Below are 22,948 nucleotides of genomic sequence, written 5' to 3'. Positions count from 1 at the left end.
TCGGTTTGAGCCGGGGTAGGCCGTCATTGTAAATAAGAATTTGTTCTTAACTGACCTACCTAGTTAAATAAGGGTTATATAAAAAAATGTAAGAGAACATTCCAGCATTACTCTTCTCATTACTTAATATAGGAGAAAGAGAGGTTTTTCTGAACTACCAGGTTCATTCCCCAATCTCATTAAAGGATACAACTCAAAATATAGGCCTCTGCTCTGCCCCCTCTCAGATTCATCATTACCTCCTCCTTCCTTTTCAATTACTGCAGATTCTGCCCCAGAGAGTGAGCCATGTTTATCCTGGCTAAGGATGTCATTTTGGATTTCTTTTAAATGACACGTTTGTCATTTTTCCCTCTCTGTCTTTCTTTTCTCGGCCTCGTTCTAACACTCTCCCACACACAATGTCTGTTCTGGAAGAGGTTGTGTCGTCCAAGTGAATACGAGCCCATTTGTTGCCTGCAACTTGGAATAGCCAGATTCTTGACAAAAAGTAGCCTGTGTGAGATATCATTTTAATCCAAGAAAATAGGCTACACAAGGCTAAACACTACAAACTTGTGACTCGGTTTCTGTCTGTCAGTTTGCTCTGTGTTCCTAATATGACTAGTGTCCCACTGTTGCCCCAGAGCCACATAGGGAGGTTATGGGGAGATGAAGAGGTAGTCTTACTCTGTGTTGTTAGCAAGACAAGTCACAGGTGTAACATTCTGTTCTGTAAGAATTTACAATGATGTTTGTCCCCTCAAGCTAACATCTCACTGCTCAATATCACACGTCACAACATCACACATCATCACACAACCCCGCACAATATACATGTATTTCCCAATGTTTCTCCTCACTAGTTGAACAATAGGTCCAGGTTGATGTGGAATGTTCCAAAAACCGAGAGAGAGAATAGAGAGAGAGTACAGATAATTGGAGGCAGAAGAGGCAGCCTGACAAAGGGAGCAGAATTAAGTGATATACAAGCCGGAGGACACACAACTAACACACGTTGCTACTTATTACAGAGAGGAACGTAAACAGTGATAATTAAATTAGCCTACTGGCTGACAGGGCCAGGGGAATTCTCAACAGTTAAACAGTTGCTCTCAGCTTATAAAAGTAAATTAAACTCAAGATAATCCATTCCAATTACTCAGATTTTTATCTTTCTATTTTCATTTTTGATATTTTAAGCATAGCCTAATACATTCAGGGGTTTTGTAGTATCCAATCTTAAGCGAAATAAGGAGTTTTCATCAAAGAGATCACACGGTCATTGATTGTTAGTCAAAGAGGACAATATTTGCATTAGCATAGTGCTAGTGATTTAGGCTCCTTCAGTAGTCAGTATGGACCAGGGAGCTGCTGCTACTGTTGCTGAGTGGGAGTCAGTGCTAGGAGTATATACACATCGTGGCCCTCACTGTACCCACACAGTGACGGTCTGGTTTGTACATCTGTATTAAAGGGTAAACTAGAGCGCAGGAAGAGTCACGGCACAGAGAGAGAGGGGAGGGGAGCTGGTCCAGCTACATCTGTTGATCTGCCCTTGGCCCACAGTGGGTGAGGGACGAGTGTGTGTGTCTGTGTGACTGCCAACTTACCATCTAGGTCTAATCATCCTACTAGGCTCTCTGACAACACAGCACGGTCACAGGTGGGAGACGGACTATTCCCCTGAATTCTGAAATAGACGGCGGAGCTCAATGCCACACTAACGGTGGACTGACTCACACGCGCACGCTCACACTCCTACGCACACACGGTGTGAGCAAGGAATGTCGTCATCTTCGGCCATCCTTTTGCCGGCCCGCTTGGATATTTTGGCGCAGGCAAATATCCCTGCTATGCACAACTTGCTCCAGACATAGGCCCTAGATCAGATGAAGCATATCGTGACTTAACTGCTGACTGATCGTCAAGCCCCGCTAGAGCAGTAAGACAACCAGAACCACAGGCATCCACTGGGCCTTTCAGTGTTGCCAGTTACACAGTCAAGGGTGACAGGCTCCCTAACTAAAAGACATGAAACAATGAATCCTTGGTAATTCTGTTGGATGTGCAACAACATGGATGAATGACGGATGGGTGAGAGAGAGAGACGGAAGGAGAGAGGGAGAGAGCGCAAGAGAAAAAAGACAAGAGCGAGGGAAAGAGAGAAAGCTTTTAAAAGCCTTATCAGAGCGAGGATGCACACGGTAATTGCGTTCCACTTGATTTGCTCAGAGGGGCCTGATGACACCCACACCTCAGAGTGAACCCATCCCGTGGACTAGCTAGCTGCCTGCTGCGTTAAAGAGAGAATAAAACCAGTCTTTATGCTAATCTCCGTTATCGGTCTCTGCCAAGCAGGCTGGAGAGCTGAGGGTTTCAAATGAGACCACATTCAATCGACACATAGTCCATATTTAGACTGGGTCTCTCTCTCTCTCTCATGTGATCTCCAGCTTCCTCAACTGGTCTAGCAGAGAGCGATGATGAGATAGCGAAGCCACCAGAAATGGAATGTTGTGGGATCCATCATGTTCACAGAACGGCTCTTTCCAACAGACAAGAACTGATGACATCGGCTACCGCTCAAACACGGAGATGAAGTATGCATGATAGCATGACTGAACAGGCCTATCACATCAGATAAGCTGTCTGGAGGGAATGGGAGGGAAGAGATCCATGACCTAAACAGGAAGGAGGTGGGGTCAAAGGTTACCACAACAGCTGGAGACTGTGCCTTAGGGAGCCTCAGGGGCCAAGAAATGTCCCTCTATCTCCCATATTATAGTCACGATACAGGAAGTACAGGCTCCCTAGGCCTCTCTCTTGTCACTGGCTATTGGAGCAGCAAAGACACCTGGAAGTGCATATTAATATCATATTAACATGCTAACTAAACCATACGGTTAACGGAAGAGGCCTGGGAACCTGTACTTCCTGTGTCATGACTGGGTCCATACATGTTAAAAAGAAGAGATAGAACGAGGATCGGAACCGGAAGGAAGAGCTCCACCGTCTCTCTTTGCAAGTCTATTGGCCAAATGTCCCCTCCCCTTTCAGAATTCGCCTTCGAAATCGTGATTTGTCCAAAGCACCGGAAGTAATGCTGCTCGTAACCTCACACATCCGGTTGTATCGTGACAGATCTACGGTACCATTTATGTTCACGTAGTCTGTCCACAAGAGATTATGAGAGCAATTAAGGCAGGTGCATGTCAAAATGTCTGACTACCCCCTCTGTCTCAGCAAGGGTTGCAAAGGGGTCGGAAATTTCCGGGAAATTTCCTGAATTCTTCCGGAAGTTTTCCATGGGAAGATAAGCCCGTGAACTTTGGGAATTTTGCTTAAATTCATCAAAAAAAGTTAGCTTATAACAGTGAACCTTATTTGTTTGATACACATAAGACAATTCTAGGTCTTGTGGCATATTTTGGTTAAACTATCCCCAATTCAATGAAAATGCAACCCTCTGCATGCACAGTGCATTCTTCCATCACATGTACAGTGCACTCTTCCATCACATGTACAGCTGATTTTCAAGATCTTGCACACTAATGAGATGCTATTGAGCCCACACTACTACACTGTCTGAGCTAAGGACGACATGCTATCTGGTAAATTTTGATTACAATACTGGGTTGGGTGAATATATTTTATATGACATATTTGATTTTTTTATTAACTAGTAAATAGTAACTTATGGCAAAGTGTGTTTATATCATTTCTAACTTGTTTAACCATTTCTGCTAGTTAGTTTTTGCTACAATGTGGGTTTTAGCTTCCTTGAGCCTGCTAACTGAGGATTGGTAATTTACCTGTTTCCATACAGGTTTCATTTTAAAACATTTATCTTACAAAGGAGATGTTTAATCTAACTGCTTAACTATTTATCTGTACATGGAATTGGATTTTTTTTTAAATGTTAACTTCTTTTTTTCCTAATCTTTACAGGAAAATGCCACGGGCACTATCTGATGTGTGGAGACATTTCACTGCAGCTAATGTAGAAGGAAAAGATGTGTACATTTGCAAATAGTGTGCCAAATCATATGTGAAGAATGCAACAAAGATGCAGAATCATCTGGCCAAGTGCATAAAGTTCCCTCAGCGCTCACAACAAGCAACCTCTGACAAAAGTCCCTCTACTTCTATTCGAGGTGAAAATGATGAATCAGACACCTTATCGATAGCAACAGCTCATGGTCCTCCTGGAATCAGAAGTTTTTTTGACTCAATGGAGGAACGTAGTCAGAGAAATGCTGATGAATGTCTTGCTCGAGCAGTGTATGCAACTGGTTCACCTCTGATGCTCACAGGCAAAGTGTATTGGAAGAGATTTCTGAATGTTCTTCGCCCAGCATACACTCCTCCAACCAGACATGCTTTATCTACTCATTTGCTGGATGCAGAGTTCAACAGAGTTCAAGTGAAGGTCAAGCAAATCATAGAGAAAGCAGACTGTATTGCAATCATCTCTGATGGGTGGTCGAATATTTGTGGGCAAGGAATAATTAACTACATCATCTCCACCCCTCAACCAGTATTCTACAAGAGCACAGATACACCGGTCTCCACATTGCAAATGAGCTAAAGGCAGTCATCAATGACCTTGAACCACAGAAGGTATTTGCACTGGTGACAGACAATGCTGTGAACATAAAGACTGCTTGGTTTAAAGTGGAGGAGTCCTACCCTCACATCACACACATTAGCTATGCTGCTCATGCATTGCTTCTGCTCCCCAAGGACATCATGGCACTGAAAACAATGGATACAATCTACAAGAGAGCCAAGGAAATAGTTAGGTATGTGAAGGGTGAAGTTATAGCAGCAATCTACCTCACCAAGCAAAGTGAGAAGAATAAGAGCACCACATTGAAGCTGCCTGGCAACACCCTTTGGGGTGGTGTTGTCATCATGTTTGATAGTCTCCTGGGGGGAAGGAGTCTCCAAGAAATGGCCATATCACAGTCTGCAGTCTGGTGAAGTACACTTCCAAGCAAGGGCTTTGGGATGGAGATGCAATATGGCAGTCGTGCCAACATATCTCATCAGCCACCTGGTGGAAGAGTCTTTGTGGATCTGAGGCTCTTTCCCCTGTTGCCTCCATCATCTTCCAAATCCCACCAACATCCGCCGCCTCAGAGCGCAACCGGTCCTTTTTTGGGAACACACACACCAAAGCACGCAACAGGCTGACCAATACAAGTGTTGAAAAATTGGTGGCCATCCAGGCAAATTTGAGGCTTTTTGAGCCTGACAACGAGCCATCCTCAACAAGGTTGGAAAGTGACAGTGAAGATGAGGCCTCAGAGTCTGATGTTCAAGAGGTGGACATTGAGGAGGTCCAGGGAGAAGACATGGGCGCCTGAGAGGAAGACAACCAAATCTTTAGTTTCTAGACTATCGTTTTACAGATGTTTGTTGAAAACGTTTTTGGGAGATGCGATGGATCATTAGGGATCATTCAATATTCCCTTTCTTTTGTTGTTGAGTGAAATCATCCCATGTGAAGAGTCAACTCATTTATTTAAAGTTAAATTCATAACTAAATTGTTTTTTTTATTTCAATTGGAAGGATTTAATCATTTTCAATTATGTCTACTTATGATAAGGTAAAAGGTTTATGTTTCTGTCTCCATATGATATGGTGACTATATCCAATGCAAAAAAAATCTACATTTAAATGGTATTAATATTAATTTGCATATATTTCAGTTAATTCCCATATATTCCCGTTAAATCCCACGGAAAGTTTCCACCACTGAATATTCCCCAAAATGTGCAACCCTAGTCTCAGCTACACCCTTCACTTCACCTCGTCATCCTAAATGCCCTAAACTGCCCCTTCAGTCTCCACTTCCCTCAAATTGGATTTCCACTGAAGTCTCTGGCTCCAGACCGTGGTCTGCATACTGAGAGCTTTAGAAGGACCTTTAGGCAGTGTGACAATGTTCACGTCTACTGTTGGAGCACATACTTTTAGTCTTATTGGATGTATAACGCGTCTTATTTCCCCAGTGAGGAGAGAGAGAGAGACAGAACACTGCAACAGTCTGGTTCACCCCAAGGCTCTCATTCAGTAGCGAGGAGAGAGTCTGGGCCTGATATTCAGAAACAATGTTTCTTTGCACTCACTGTCTGGCGGAGGAAAGGGTTTGCAGGAAGCAGATACAAAGAGCAGAGAAAGTAGCCTCATTCAAAGAAAACCCATCTTTATTCTATGAAAAGAAGAACATGGAGACGGAACAGCAAAGCGGACAAAACAACTCAAGGCCTGCCCAGAAAGTGCAAGGGAGCAAGATCCTGCCCTTCTGAATTGAAGAGCCTGCCCTTCTTAGAAACCAGTGAGAAAAGACACATTGACCCGTCAACAGCAGCAAGCTCTCTTACATAAACCAATCCTTACCAATAATTCTTCTTTTCTTTTTTTTTACATAACCAACCTTTCGGAACCACTTCCCAGTTCAAATGTGGTCTCGACTCCTGTTCAGCCTGTCCACGGCTGGTGCCGTATCCCTCCCTGCTAGCTGGTAAAAATAGCACTGTAACATGCTTCTGTTGGGAAAGAGCTGCTCGGAATGGAGGTTTGAGTGGAGAGAGTGGATAGATAGAGTGGAGAGTGAGAGAGAGACAGGGAAAGAGGGTAAGAGGAGAGAGAGGGAAAGGGAGAGAGAGAGAGAGACAGCTATAGAACGTTCTAGAGGGAATGATAACTCCACAGTTAGACTCAGAGGCAGGCTCTGCCTCACCCTACCCTGCTGCCTCTGTTGACAGTGAGGCATGGTGGCACACAAACAGAAACATAACTAAGTATTTAGTTATAGCCTCCAACAGTAGACCAAAATGTAATCTTGATGTCTGTCTGATTTAGCTTCTTCCATGGCCAAAATAACACAGTTGTATTGTATTGTTCTATCACACTGTTACACAGAACCCAAACCGGCTGCGCGCGTGCGCCATCTGGCGCTATCGTGCATAAATGTATTTTGTCCCCCTAGACCAAACGCGATCACGACACGCAGGTTAAAATATCAAAACAAACTCTGAGCCAATGACATTCACTTGGGGACAGGTCGAAAAGCATTAAACATGTATGGCAATTTAGCTAGTTAGCTTGCACTTGCTAGCTAATTTGTTCTATTTAGCTAGCTTGCTGTTGCTAGCTAATTTGTCCTGGGATATAAACATTGAGTTGTTATTTTACCTGAAATGCACAAGGTCCTCTACTCTGACAATTAATCCACACATAAACCGGCCAACCGAATCGTTTCTAGTCATCTCTCCTCCTTCCAGGCTTTTTCATCTTTGAACTTATATGGTGATTGCCATCTACACTTTCATAGTGTTACCACAACAACCGGCAAAACATTTCGATCAATTCGATCATTTCGATCATTTCTTTCAATCACCCACGTGGGTATAACCAATGAGGAGATGGCACGTGGGTACCTGCTTCTATATCCCAATGAGGAGATGGGAGAGGCAGAACTTTCAGCGCGATCTGCGTCAGAAATAGGAATGACTTCTATTTAGGCCCTTGGCAACGGAGACGCTCATTGGCGCGCGCAAGCATTGTGGGTGCAATCTTTGAATAACATAGATTCCTAAATTTATTTTGCAACGCTCGCGTCATGTGTAGTCAGGGTATTAGTGTCATGAGCACAGTAGGCTATTAGAGCCATCAGGTAACATACCTACAGAACAATGTCCCCAGTTTAATTTTCACAGCAAGCATCCCATCTGCTCAACACTGGATAACCAGTTCCATGAGGCATTCTGAAATTCCGGTAAAGGTCAGACTCATGACTCATGTCACGTTCCTGACCTGTTTTCTGTTGTTTTGTATGTGTTTAATTGGTCAGGGCGTGAGTTGGGGTGGGTAGTCTATGTTATGTGTTTTCTATGTTGGGTTAATGGTTTGCCTGGTATGGTTCTCAATTAGAGGCAGGTGTGTGTCGTTTCCTCTGATTGAGAGCCATATTAAGGTAGGTTGTTCTCACTGTTTGTTTGTGGGTGATTGTTCCTGTGTATACCACTGTTTCGTTTGTTCGTTCATTTTAGGTAGTCTGTTCCTGTTCGTGCGTTCTTCGTCTATATGTAAGTTCGTTTGTTTCAGGTCTGTTGCCTTCGTTTATTGTTTTGTAGTTTGTTCTAGTGTTTTGTCAGTGTTTCGTCTGTTTAATAAATTCAGTATGTATTCATCACCCGCTGCGCCTTGGTCCATTCAATCACCACAAGACGAACGTTACAGAATCACCCACCAAACCCGGATCAAGCAGCGGGTTAACGGGCAACAGCGACAGCAGCAGTGGTTCAAGGAGGAATGGACATGGGAGGAGATTCTGGACGGAGAAGGACCCTGGGCAGAGCCAGAGGAGTGTCGCCGCCCAAAAGCGGAGCTGGAGGCATCTAAAGCGGAGAGGCGGCATTATGAGGCGCTAGCAAGGCAGAGCGGCTGGAAGCCCGAGAGGCTCACCCAAAAATTTCTTGGGGGGGGGCTAAAGGGTAGTGTGGCGAGGGCAGGTAGGAAACCTGCGCCCACTTCCCATGCTTACCGTGGAGAGCGAGAGTACGGGCAGACACCGTGTTACGCAGTAGAGTGCATGGTGTCTCCTGTACGTGTTCATAGCCCGGTGCGGGTTATTCCACCTCCCCGCACTAGCCGGGCTAGATTGAGCATTGAGCCAAGTGCCATGAAGCCGGCTCTACATATCTGGCCTCCAGTACGTCTCCTCGGGCCGGTGTACATGGCACCAGCCTTACGCATGGTGTCCCCGGTTCGCCAACACAGCCCAGTGCGGGTTATTCCACCTCCCCGCACTGGACGGGCTACGGGGAGCATTCAACCAGGTAAGGTTGGGCAGGCTCAGTGCTCAAGGGAGCCAGTACGCCTGCACGGTCCGGTATATCCGGCGCCACCTTCCCGCCCCAGCCCAGTACCTCCAGTTCCAGCACCCCGCACTCGCCTTATGGTGCGTGGCCCCAGCCCAGTACCACCAGTGCCTACACCACGCACCAGGCTTCCAGTGCGTCTCCAGAGCCCTGTTCCTCCTCCACGCACTCTCCCTGTGGTGCGTGTCTCCAGCCCAGTGCCTCCAGTTCCGGCACCACGCACCAAGCCTCCTGTGCGTCCTCAGAGCCCTGTACGCACTGTTCCTTCTCCCCGCACTCGCCCTGAGGTGCGTGCCCTCAGCCCGGTACCACCAGTGCCGGTACCACGCACCAGGCCTATAGTGCGCATCGAGAGTCCAGTGTGCCCTGTTCCTGCTCCCCGCACTAGCCTTGAGGTGCGTGTCTCCAGTCCGGTACCACCAGTTCCGGCACCACGCACCAGGCCTACTGTGCGCCTCAGCGGGTCAGAGCTGCCTGCCTGCCCAGTGCCGTCTGAACTGCCTGCACTGCTCGTCTGCTCAACGCCGCCTGCACTGCTCGTCTGTCCAGCGCCGTCTGAGCTGCCTGCCTGCCCAGCGCCGTCTGAGCCATCCGCCTGCCCAGCGCCGTCTGAGCCATCCGTCTGCCCAGCGCCATCTGAGCCATCCGTCTGCCCAGCGCCGTCTGAGCCATCTGTCTGCCCAGCGCCATCTGAGTCATCCGTCTGCCACGAGCCATTAGAGCCGCCCGTCTGTCCCGAGCCATTAGAGCCGTCCGTCAGTCAGGAGCCGCTAGAGCCGTCCGTCAGTCAGGAGCCGCCAGAGCCGCCAGCCAGTCAGGAGCCGCCAGAGCCGCCAGCCAGTCAGGAGCCGCCAGAGCCGCCAGCCAGTCAGGAGCCGCCAGAGCCGCCAGCCAGTCAGGAGCCGCCAGAGACGCCAGCCAGTCAGGAGCCGCCAGAGACGCCAGCCAGTCAGGAGCCGCCAGAGACGCCAGCCAGTCAGGAGCCGCCAGAGACGCCAGCCAGTCAGGAGCCGCCAGAGACGCCAGCCAGTCAGGAGCCGCCAGAGACGCCAGCCAGTCAGGAGCCGCCAGAGACGCCAGCCAGTCAGGAGCCGCCAGAGACGCCAGCCAGTCAGGAGCCGCCAGAGACGCCAGCCAGTCAGGAGCTGCCAGAGACGCCAGCCAGTCAGGAGCTGCCAGAGACGCCAGCCAGTCAGGAGCTGCCGGAGCCGCCAGCCAGTCAGGAGCTGCCAGAGCCGCCAGCCAGTCAGGAGCTGCCAGAGCTGCCCTACAGTCATGAGCTGCCCTATAGTCATGAGCTGCCCTCCAGTCATGAGCTGCCCTCCAGTCATGAGCTGCCCTCCAGTCATGAGCTGCCCTCCAGTCATGAGCTGCCCTCCAGTCATGAGCTGCCCTCCAGTCATGAGCTGCCCTACAGTCATGAGCTGCCCTACAGTCATGAGCTGCCCTACAGTCATGAGCTGCCATTCAGTCATGAGCTGCCATTCAGTCATGAGCTGCCATTCAGTCATGAGCTGCCACCCAGTCCGGAGCTGCCACCCAGTCCGGAGCTGCCACCCAGTCCGGAGCTGCCACCCAGTCCGGAGCTGCCACCCAGTCCGGAGCTGCCACCCAGTCCGGAGCTGCCACTCAGTCCGGAGCTGCCATTCAGTCCGGAGCTGCCATTCAGTCCGGAGCTGCCATTCAGTCCGGAGCTGCCATTCGTCCTGAGTTGTCCCTCTGTCCTGAGCTACCTCTTTGTCCTGCGCTACCTCTCTGTCCTGAGTTGTCTCCTCTATTTTAGAGGGGCGTTGGTGAAGGTTCCTGGACCATGGTCGGGGGCGAGGGTCGCCACTCAAAGGACGCTAAGGAGGGGGACAAAGACAGTGGTGGAGTGGTGTCCTCGTCCACCGCCGGAGCCGCCACCGCGGACAGATGCCCACCCAGACCCTCCCCTTGAGTTTTAGGGGTGCGCCCGGAGTTCGCACCTTGAGGGGGGGGTTCTGTCACGTTCCTGACCTGTTTTCTGTTGTTTTGTATGTGTTTAATTGGTCAGGGCGTGAGTTGGGGTGGGTAGTCTATGTTATGTGTTTTCTATGTTGGGTTAATGGTTTGCCTGGTATGGTTCTCAATTAGAGGCAGGTGTGTGTCGTTTCCTCTGATTGAGAGCCATATTAAGGTAGGTTGTTCTCACTGTTTGTTTGTGGGTGATTGTTCCTGTGTCTGTGTATACCACATGGGACTGTTTCGTTTGTTCGTTCATTTTAGGTAGTCTGTTCCTGTTCGTGCGTTCTTCGTCTATATGTAAGTTTGTTTGTTTCAGGTCTGTTGCCTTCGTTTATTGTTTTGTAGTTTGTTCTAGTGTTTTGTCAGTGTTTCGTCTGTTTAATAAATTCAGTATGTATTCATCACCCGCTGCGCCTTGGTCCGTTCAATCACCACAAGACGAACGTTACAACTCATCATGATTGAATGGATAGTTCATGAGGTCAGGCGCAGGTCACGACGTAGGCCTATTCTAATCTATGACAAGCCTGCTGCAAAGTATTTTTCTTTGTCCATAGTCACAAAACAATCATCTAAAAGTAGTGTGTGCTGTCAGGTGCTGCATCTGAAAAGTGAATTTGCCATCCCCTTGGTTCAAACTTCAGAAGAGCATTGAGCCAGTAATCGAAAGATTGCTGGTTTGAATCCCAGAGCCGACTAGGTAAAAAAAAAAAAAATATGCCCTTGAGCAAGGCACTTAACCCTAATTGCTTCTGTAAATCGTCTGCTAGCTTATTAAAATGTCAAATGTAAGGGTGGTCCTATTCTACTTGTTGGGGCCGCGGTCAATGACTGCAAAATCTCTGAATAACTTTGAGCAAAAGGGCTTTTAAGTGGCGATAAAAGTAATTACGATGTGTGCTATTAGTGTATTAGCCTCAACTTGAATTGGCGGCTGCTATGAGGGGTAGCTAGCAAGATTATGCTTTTCAGATCCTTTAAGCTCATTCAAAATGACACAGCAGTGGAATGTAACATCCCATCTCCACAGCAGTTAGCCTAAAACAAGCTCCAAAAGGGCTTGTTCTAAAAGACATTATGAAAGTCCACATGAATCTGTGCAATTCGCCATCATAGCAGGAAGCTGTGGATGCCTCGGCTGGACAGAGGTTGTTTTGGTGATGACCAGGACCTGCCTGACGTTTCCTGGAAGAAGAGGAATCCCTCATTTGACTGTACACAGCGGTCAGTTTGGAGTTAAAGCCCCTGTTCCTCTCTAGTCTTCATCAAATGAACTTGGAACTGGAGCTCGAAGCATCTCTGTTATCAGTATACTGGGTTAGCAGAGACTGTGGCCGTCTGACTCTGACAGGCATCTTCAGGTTCTCATTGATCTCTCCCGTGATTGAAATGTGCATGTTTCAAACCCTGACTTACGTGAGGTAACAAAATAGATGTTGGGGAATTCGTCTTGGCCCCAATTTCTGAAAAACTCTAGTCACTCTTCCAGGTACGAACTAAGATGTTGAGATTTGAAGTGAAGTGATTGTTGTGGAAATCTGGCATCCACGGCACATCCTGAGACTGTTGTGATAGCAACCACCTCCAAAATGGTGTTAAAATCTGTCATTCTGAGCTGAAGTGCTTAGAAAACAGAGACAGTGAGAAACTGTGAAATCTATATTCCAGAGGAAAAGTGGGACAAAGCAGGTAAAAAGACATACTCATGAAATATTCAAATATCTCACATTGGTGGAGTCGGAAGAGCCATTACTATTCGCCTAGAGACAGAACAGAAGCAGATGCCGTATGTCTCAGAGAATCACAGATGGGAAAATCATCCATTTCACAAACATACCGGTGGAAGATAGAACAGATGGAGAATTTTCAAATTACTTCTTATTAAAACACAACTGACATTTCCACCACCACATGAAAGTAGAGGAAACAGTGCAAACTAGCAACAAGGTTCCCAGAGACATTGTAACCTACCCATGAGCCATCTTCCGGTGAAAATATTTTATTAGCTCAGACCAATTAAGGAATAATGCTTCTGAGGTCAGCACATCTTAATGAGATCAATTGCCAAATGTGCCAAATTTTGGGTAACTGTCAGAATTTGTTAGACAAGACATATCTACAGGGGCTGTTTCTCCCTCTCTCCCTTCGCCTTTCTCCCTCTCAATCTCTCTCTCCCCCTCCCTCCCTCCCGGTTTCACTTTGTCCCATTTAGCATCGACAGCCAGAGTCACAAGAGACAAAGGTGTTCTGTGACAATGATTATGATCTGGTGACACCAGGCTCTGCTTCACTGATAGAATTGCTCTTTGACCTCGGAGTGTAAAATTCCTACTCTGACAGAACCACTCTGACATGCACACTCAACACAACAGAAAAATGTCTCTGCATTATACTGTGCTCCTGTTGCAGTTCACATTACCACGGTAGAGTAATCTCACTGTCATCCAGCCTGTTGTGAGGCCTGCTCTAGTCTAGGTCAACACAAAGAAGCGTACAAACTGGAAACTGCATGGGGTGTGTATATATTATCTGCATACGGCTTACTTACTTAGTCATACACACTAGTCTACGCTGTTAGGCTACATAACATCCTCTTTCACTTTGACTCTGATTCACTGGAGAGTCAATGTTGTAGATTCCCCTTTTCTCTTGGAATCTGCTCCCCTTGAAAAAGGAACAACCATTTCTTGTATGTTGAACGGTTCCCTCTCCTGTTCTGTTTTTCCTCTCTGGATGAGTCTCCGTCTTGGCAAAACTGATCACGCAACGGTGTGGCCCTGTGGGACGCGGGAACGACATCATTATGTAGCCGGCGCATGAAGCAGAGGTACCGTGATGTGTCAGAGTTCGGTAATGACTACCAATCTCAGAGCTCTGGGGTGGAGGAACACTGTCTGTCTTCAGGCTTAACAGGGCTGAAGACAGATGCAGATGAAAACGCGTACACACACACACACACACACACACACACACACACACACACACACACACACTGCAATTAGGCTATCATATTTAAGCTACAGACGCCTTCACAATCCAAAAAGTGGCCTCCCCCTGACAGCCCTTTGGTCTGCCTACGCACTACAGCCCGTGGATTTCCTGGCTGGCTTTGACCAGAAGCCAAGTAAATCCAACGTCTGCCTTTTTGTTACCTGTCTACAAGCAGAAACTCCCCGATAGGACCCTTTCCCACGATAAGAAACAGCAGCAGTGGTGAGGATTTCTTCCCCAACACAATGTTCTCTTCCGCCAAGCAGCCCTCAAGATCACAAGCATCCCAAGGCTTTAGGCCTGTGTTTCAAACCCAGTTGTATTCACGTACACCACCACATGCACTGTCTATGCTTGCCCGCTTCAACTCCAAAATGGAGAATGCTCAAATAGCACCTTCACTCGAGAGGCGAGACACCAACTCTAGCCCCGATACTGGAAATATTCCTGGCTACTGGAACTGGGTTAAAAACTCACTCGGTAAAGTATCCTCATAACAAATTAGCAACACTGCTCCTCGCCAACTAGGGTCATGTTTTACAGCTACCCTAAAAGTTAGCGCACTACCAAGTTCCCACAGACAGAATCAAAGACTGGTTCATATGGTGTTCTGAAAGATAGTAGAGAGATACAGGAAGTTGAACTCCTTCCTCTAGTAAGAAGTGCTAAAGAATATTGTTGTAGGGCAGCCCCCGCAGTGACTCTTCTTATTAACATTCTCTGCAAAAGCTATTATCATCTTCTCAGGAATTCAGCCTCCTCTGTGTTGATCTCACCAACTCCCATTGTCACACCTCTGAGAAGCTGAGGTTCTGTTGGTATTACATCGTGTAGGTCTGATATCTCATTGGGGATTAACTTTACAGTAATGCTATTTGTCAACAACTCAGATTTTGAATCCAACCAACACAGATGTTATAAAAGGTCTTGGATTCATTGTCTCGTTCTCTTTTTTGTTCCTGACCTGCTGTGGTGAGATTCTCCCTCTGATCATGCCTAAAAAAAGTACCTTGTAATGCTTTGTAACTTAAGCTTCATGCCCTGTATAATGTATTGTTCATTTTTACAAAGTAATGAAATACACTTAGAAAGGCATAATACCTCCACATGGTCTACATAGCACCTTGCATATTGCTAAATAATCTTTACGGAGTCAGATATACGTTTTAATAGATTAATTGCATGTGAGGTATATACACAATATAGCCTATGCACACATATCAAATATTACCACACTACATTCTCCAAGGTGAAGGACAAGTGGAGAGAGAGGAAGGAAATACAATATAAAGACCAGGCGAAGTGACATAAGGTCCGGTAACTAGTGTTATACTGCAAGCCACGTAAATGAACCCCTTTGCGATGGAGAAAAGATAGAGCAAGTGGGGCCACACAGAAGTATCCTACTACTGCCAGGGGCACTAGCAGTTCTGCATCCAAATCGGCTAGACATATGCTCCCAACGTGAGGGTCCGGGAAGTGCGTCAGCCCTCACTACCAAACAGAGCGGATCTTTGTGCCTCCCCTGCCCATGCCTCCTCATGTTCAGAGGTTACAGCATGCTATTGGGATAATCTTTCATGTGACGAAAGAAACCATGTTTGAGTGCACTAGGGTAATCAAATGCCCTGTGCATAATCTAGACTACCATTGGGTTAGTTCTGGGTCATACTGACCAGGATGTGGCTCAGCCCGAGGTTTTCTTGGATTCACTGGCTGCATCTCAAATGGCACCCTATTCCCTATATAGTGCAGACCCTGAGCATTAAGGTTATGTTACAGCTCTGTCTCAGTAACCGCTGGCACAGGAGTTTGCTTTATGTGCTGGATAACATTTACCTCATGTAAAAGGAAAGTCAAAGTTTCCTCCAATACTTTCAAGTACCATTACCCAAACTCATCCTTGTTCATGGCATCGATGACTCACTGCACAGCGATTAAATATTAAAAGGCTACTTTTTCCACGTCGACCTCTAATAAAAAAAAAGACTTATTCCAGACATCCATCAACATCCCTCTCCTTCTCGTTCTGCTTCACCCAACTGTTGGGGAAATAAAGCAGAGTAGAGGGAGACCTTCTTATCGATAATGGCCTGCCTGATTGTGCTGTGAGCTGGCTTGGATTGGTCATGGACTTTGCACTACACAAAATGTGCAAGCCAGTTGAGTGTAATTGCTTTGCTACAACTATGTAGCTAATGAAGTTCTAACAATATTGCTCTTGGGAGTTGGAACCAGTCCATTTTGTGAAACATGTGTCTGCTGTAGCCTGTTAAGTTGACACATTGTGAACTAGCTGAACACTTAACTAGACTGTGTGCTAATATCACAGTCAAGAGGCAGCTAACGTCATTCGAGAGGAGGCGTTTTACAGGCAATTAAATGCTCTGCAGATAGACATTTCAAACCTGGAGCTTGGATATTATTTTTGGCCATGCAGGTTCACTTTGGGATACAGTAGAAACACATGACTCTACAGTACTACACAGGTTAAATTCATTCCCAGATTTCCTTTTCACAGTTTAAAGGGATAATTCGGGATTTTCACAATCTACTTCCCCAGAGTCCGATGAACTCGTTGATATAATTTATATGTCTCTGTGTCCAGTATGAAGGAAGTTAGACGTAGTGTCGCGAGCTATTGCTAACTAGCATTAGCACAATGACTGGAAGTCTATGGGTATTTTCCACTAGTTAGCAATTGTGCTAGCATAGTTAGCAATGGTGCTAGCACTAGTTAGCAAGTGTGCTAGCAATAGTTAGCAAGTGTGCTAGCAATAGTTAGCAAGTGTGCTAGCACTAGTTAGCAAGTGTGCTAGCAATAGTTAGCAAGTGTGCTAGCACTAGTTAGCAAGTGTGCTAGCACTAGTTAGCAAGTGTGCTAGCACTAGCACTAGCTAGCAAATTCCTTCAAACCACACACAAAGACAAAAATGATTGACTCTGGGGAAGTACATAAAGGGCCCCATTTCCAAAATTCCAAAGTATCCATCTAAGAGTCATATCATTATTTATGTTTAAAAATACTATGACCAAGTTTAACCATAATCATTTCACCATTCCTCTAGCCTACATTCATAGGTCTGGATGCCAATGCATGTCATTCAACAACTAGTCAGTCTACATCCAAAGACTCATTCCCTCTATTTATAGTTTAGACTGCTATTTTGATTTGCTTTTAATAGCAGTGTGAGAACTGAAGCAGAACCGTTGGAATGCATATGAGAGTCAAATGATGTTACCAGCGACATTTTGCACCACCCTATGTGGTACATAACTAATTCATGACTTATTGGATTTCAATTATCCATTGTAGCAGACAGATGAAAATAGTATGTCTGTGAAGGATATTACTATTCTCTAAGTTAGTCCTGCGCAGGTAGAGGAAATAATGTGCAGTGAGAAGAACTGAGAGAGTGAATTTCTGGTATCTCTAGCACAGGTGCAGAAGATTGCTTGGCTGCGTTTACACAGGGAGCCCTATTCTGATATGTTTTTCCACTTAGCCTTTTGACCAATCAGATCAGCTCTGAAAAAGATCTTATGTGACTGGTCAAAAGACCAATTAGAAAAAGGGTAAGAAGAAAATATCAGAACTGGGCAGCTTGTACAAATGCAGCCATAGTGGTGCAAATTAAGTCTCCTATACAGAGCTAGTTAAGGTCAAGACTGACTGAACAGACAACGAGGTTAGTATAGGTTAGTGCTTCCTAAATGCGGGTCAGGAGGACAAACTGTGTGTTTGTCACTCCTTTGTGGTGACATGGTTGTGCCCCCCAAAAATTGTTATGTTTAGGTCAGCGGTGGAGCACACAGTTTGAAAGAAAGATGAGGTGACAGTGACACATGGACAGACAGTGACACATTCAACACTGCCTTGCACACTCTTGCCTGCATCTAGCTGATCTAGGGTGTAATCATTAGTCCAACAGTTGCAAACAAGAGTTTCTATTGGACAAATTCAGGTATGTTTATCCCCGTTTCATTCCATTTAAGAAACGTTTTTTCAACAGAATCGTCAGAATGAATACACCCCTGATCACACGTAAACACAGTTCACTTTCATAGCAGCCACGTTATATTCCTTCTCATCTATGGGCTCTCCTCCTCTCACCTTTTCCCTTCGCTTGTGGACTTCAATGCAGAACACATCAGCTGTATGTGACCAGACGAAAAAACCTTTACAAGCCAAACCATATCATAACCGCTACACACAGCCTACATCGTTGTCACCATATTAGCTAAAGTAACATCATAGTCAAGATACATAATAGAAATAACATGTTAGCAAACCCGCTACAATCATGAAGTAACGTTACAGTGTACAGTCAGTAAGCAGTTCAGTAATACATTTGTAAAACCAAAAGCTTACCGTGACTTGGCAATGATTATCTGTTGGATAGTCATAGCCAGCTAGCTAACATAGTATCCCTCTGTTTTATCTGGGTGTTTGAGTAGGCCAGGGGTGGGCAATTCCAGTCCTCGAGGGCCTGATTGTTGTCAGTTTGGCCCCAGCTAACACACCTTACTCCAATAATCACCTAATCATGATCTTCATTTTAGAACGCAATTTGATTAATCAGCTGTGTTTGCTAGGGATAGAGAAAAAGTTTGACACCAATCAGGCCCACAAGGACTGGAGTTGCCTAAACTAGCTAGCTAGTTGCATTTTTTAGCTAAGTAAGTGAAAGTGAGAAAAAAAATACAAAATATAGCTTTCCTTCATTTTTGAACAAATTACTTTGTTCAAAACTGTTCACATTTTATGCACTGAAGTGCTAGATAGCTGTAGCTTATGCTTTCATTCTCTGATCCTTTGATTGGGTGGACAACATGATAGGTTGGAGGACATCCTCCGTAAGTTGTCATAATTATCGTGTAAGTCTATGGAAGCGGGTGAGAATGAGCCGCCTAGGTTTTGTATTGAAGTCAATGTACCCAGAGGAGGACGGAAGCTAGCTGTCCTCCAGCTACACCATGGTGCTATCCTACAGAGTTGTTTTAAAAATATATATATTTCACTAGGCAAGTCAGTTAAGAACAAATTCTTATTTTCAATGACGGCCTAGAAACAGTGGGTTTGTTCAGGGGCAGAATGACAGATTTTTACCTTGTCAGCACAGGGATTCAATCTTGCAACCTTCCGGTTACTAGTCCACCACTAGGCCACCTGCCGCCCCAGAGGCTACTGTAGACATTCATTGCAAAACAGTGTGTTTAATCAATTATTTGGTGACGTGACTATATTTATAGTTTTATCTAAAAAGGATAACTTTCAATATTTTACTATTTTAATGAAATTCACTGGAGGATGATGGTCCTCCCCTTCCTCCTCTGAGGAGCCTCCAGTGGTTTAGGTGTGGCCAAAGAAAATGTAGGCCTAAGATCTGAAGGTGTTCATTGCACGAAAAGGTTTGAGTCCCATCTTGCATACACCTTTTGGGCTAGCAAGCCAACACCCTCTGACATAGAGAGAATAATGGCTGTATCTTCTTCATCGCCACAGTTTTTCATGTTGTTACAGTTGAGCAAAAACAGGTTCACCACACCTTATCATAGCCATCAAAAACCATCACCTCACAATAAAACAACAGAAACGCATAGGCAGAATGTATTATATTTTATATATTGGGTTTGTAGTTCAACAACTACACGGGGCATGTATGAGCACGTTTTACAGCGAATTTTAAAAAACAACGCTTATTGCAAAAAGGCCTACATGTTGCTCACCAAGACCGTCTAACTACAGTATGTAAACAAATGTACCACGAATGAAAATCGAAGCGGAGTGATTATTCAAGAGATATAATGTTAAAGTTTGAAACATAACTAATACAATGTTGCAAAGAATATTTGCAAAAGCGCAAACACCCATCTCTGTCGTAGCCTACCAAGCGGCACTGGGCTATTGTATTGTACTGCCATTGACAAAGCCACGGAGGAGATAGAAAACCGCATGGACAAACACAACAATACTATTCTACTTTCTCGGCGCCGAATCCACGAGCCTTATTCTGACTGTTGTATCTTATTATCTAAAAAAGAACAATCTGAATCCGCTCGTAATGGTGTCATTAACCAAAATCCACAAATGCCAGTTATTACCAACCGCACCTCCCGTCAAGCAAGCAACCATAACTTTGCGCTCAGTTCGTCAGCGTTTCGTTGTGTTCTTACCTTGGTGGTTTCTCCAGTTGAATCTGATTATCAGGTCAGGAATTTGCAAAAGTAGTCTTCGATATTCACTTTCGAGGTCTAAAAGTTGACGTTTAAAAACCAATACGCTTGGTTATCTTTTTTTCCTTTTTTTCTCAACTCGCTGGGTTGCTCGTCTCCTCCTCTACCTCCAGCTCAACCAACTGCCTTGAAATGTGACGTCACGCCTGCCAAAAGCAGTGGGTAGGGAGCACAGAGCACAACACAATTATTGTACATACATTACATCACATTTGCATTGTCTTGTATAATGTATATCCCTCTCAACAGAGCAATTCATGACTCTTTGTGACTGATTATCACACTTCACACAAACGATTATCATCACATGAATAATGACTATTTTCCTCCAGATGTGAGGGAGTAACTGTACATAATGCCATCCACACACCACACAAACATCCCCACATCATGAATGCTATTGCTCAGTGCTCTAACTCTCTCTCTCCCTCAGCAGTGACCTGCTCTGTGAGGTTCCTTTGACTGAGTGCTGGCGTGTTTGTTAATGCCTGTCTGCCGCTGCTGTGGCCCCCCTGATGGGAGATGCAGTTAGACGTATTGACTCCCGCTCAGCTTCCTCCCTCGCCACAGCATCAGCCACAGAGCTAACTGGATATTGGATAAATAGACAGGCAGGGCCTTCAATATCATGTGAAGGACACCATCATGTTCTCTCCCTGGATTTGTCCCAAATGGCACTCTATTCCCTAAACAGAGCACTACTTTTGACTAGAGCCTATAGGGCTCTATATAGGGAATAGGGTGCCATTTGGAACACGCCTCTCCTCTCTCTGACAGGTCAGGCCCTGCTGCGAAGGAGCCAATAAGGAGAGCTGGTTGTGTGAAACAGTAGCTACGCTGACACAGTATCAGTCAATATTGTAATATATGGTTATGTGGGTCTTTGGAATGAGTCATTTTATTGTATTGGCTGAGGGACTATTCTGTACTCTTCCTGGATTTAAAGGAATGGACTGGTGTAAGAGAAGTATGGTGAGAACTTGCATGCTAGACCCAGCTTACGCCGATCCAATGCATTTTTTTTATCCATGAGGGGGAGAGAAGGGTAGGTAAATAGGGAATTGTAATTCAGCAACTTGTCCATCCATAACATACACATCATAATGAACAGTCAATATGAATAATTCATGTTTCTCGTATGACTCATAGATTAAAATGTAAAGGTCAAGAAGATCACTGGCTCGCATATAACCACCGAAACCAAATCCCTTTGTTTTAAAACATGGCATTACTAATGGCAGAGCACTACACTGTTATGTGTAGTGCTCTCCAATGTAAGATTGGCCTAAGCATGGGATAAAGAGTTTCCACCGTATTTCTTACCCCAGCTCATTCCTTTTAAATTGAAACAATCTCAGAAATCCCAAGGATAGTATCTGTAGGTTAGAATAGAGAGAAGTCTATACACCCATTTTTTCCACCGGCACTCTATTTATTCCCTGTACAGTGTACAGTAAGTAGGCCTGTGTTTTTCCTTGAACATCTGCCCCCCCTGCTGTTCAAACAGAAAAACTACAAGCAGTTAACAAGAAGAGAAAAAAAAGCAGTATTCACTTCATCCAGATTTAATCTTGAGTAATCAACAAAAATGCATAACATGTTTATAAAAAAGGGAGTGAAAGACTTAAAAGAATAAAGGATTTATTTAAATACGTTGTGCAAATGGTAGTAGTTTGGGTCCTTTATGTAACTCTGCAAAATCAATGCCAGGAACATGTGAATGAATGCTGAGAATTCTCCATCCCAGACCTCACCAGTGAAGCATATCGTTCATAATGTGTCTTTGTGTTGTGTGGGAGCACATACAAATGCAACAGGGTCCACTTTTACTGATGGGAGATGAGAAACTGAAGAGGTGTGTCATCTCTGTCAGGACGACTGAGCCAGTTCCAATCTGCTCTCTGTAGTTGGTGCTTCGATTATCTCCCCAGACATAAATTCCTCCTGGTTAATAGAGAAATAGATTAGGCATCATGAACACAATAGTTACAATATCAGAGAAAGAGCAAAAATATATTAAATGACAAGTAGCTAGTAGGGTGGGGCTATCAATACACTAGACTCGCGAGGCCTCGTAATTCTCGTTTAGTCTCGTTGACTCGATCAGAACATGAGACACCAAGGCTATCTAAACACCAACCTTGTCGTAGATTACTTTAACAATGAGCGAGCAGCTCGGACACGTCGCTACTTCTTCACCATTTTCCAAATCCTCCTGCAAGTAGAGAGATTAAATACAACCGTCACAGGCTAGTTGGCACGACGTGGCTCGCAGGGGATCTTCTCACGCTGTACTTACTTTGGTTATGGCAAATCTGTCGCCACATGGGCAGGGAAAATAGTATGTCTCTTCATCCTCGTCATATTCAAAGTCCTCGATCTCAACTTCGTCGTGATAGACCGACATTATTAGAGTAAAATTATTTAATTCGTACCCAGCTAGCTAACTAGTTGACGACATTACTCTGTTAAGCGAAAGTGTGACGAATGACCTCTGCGCAGTCGCACATCAAGTCGTCATTAAAAGCCAAATATGACCATCAGGGGGTAAGATAGAGTCGTGAATCCTCAACTGAGGACAGTATTGTTGGCATGGTCATTTACACCTTCGCAATTACAGATGGTTATACTATTACAGTGTGTTCGGAAAGTATTCAGACCCCTTGACTTTTTCACATTTTGTTACGTTACAGCCTTACTCTAAAATGGATCAAATTAAATGTTTTCCTCATCAATCCACACACTACCCCATACTGACAAAGTGAAAACATTTTTAGAAATGTTTGCAACTATATTTGAAAATAAAAAACAGAAATGCCTTATTTACTTATTTCAGACGCTTTGCTATGAGACTCGAAAT

The 22,948-nt window shown here is 45.1% G+C and overlaps 2 protein-coding genes across 2 annotated transcripts in view; both read right to left on the bottom strand.

Annotated features, from left to right (window-relative positions):
- The window catches only part of LOC120033750 (cytoplasmic protein NCK2-like), a 60,014-nt gene extending 39,820 nt beyond the window's left edge, over positions 1–20,194 (bottom strand). The window contains exon 1 of the mRNA XM_038980204.1: positions 20,029–20,194. The gene's annotated coding sequence lies outside the window, so the exon portion shown is untranslated. The remainder of the gene's footprint in view (positions 1–20,028) is intronic.
- A 1,443-nt stretch (positions 20,195–21,637) lies between these two features.
- Positions 21,638–22,582, bottom strand: dph3 (diphthamide biosynthesis 3). Its single transcript, XM_038979806.1, has 3 exons — positions 22,388–22,582; positions 22,229–22,303; positions 21,638–22,032 (listed from the first exon to the last, which is right to left on the bottom strand). The coding sequence occupies exons 1-3, from the start codon at positions 22,493–22,495 to the stop codon at positions 21,958–21,960; spliced, it is 258 nt and encodes an 85-aa protein (XP_038835734.1). The 5' UTR covers positions 22,496–22,582; the 3' UTR covers positions 21,638–21,957.
- Between the last annotated feature and the right edge of the window lie 366 nt (positions 22,583–22,948).

The sequence above is a fragment of the Salvelinus namaycush genome, chromosome 40 (genome assembly GCF_016432855.1).
Source record: "Salvelinus namaycush isolate Seneca chromosome 40, SaNama_1.0, whole genome shotgun sequence".
In the NCBI taxonomy this organism is placed as follows: Eukaryota; Metazoa; Chordata; class Actinopteri; order Salmoniformes; family Salmonidae; genus Salvelinus; species Salvelinus namaycush.
Note: the sequence above shows the minus strand (reverse complement) of the source record. Positions and strands in the feature narration are given on the sequence as shown.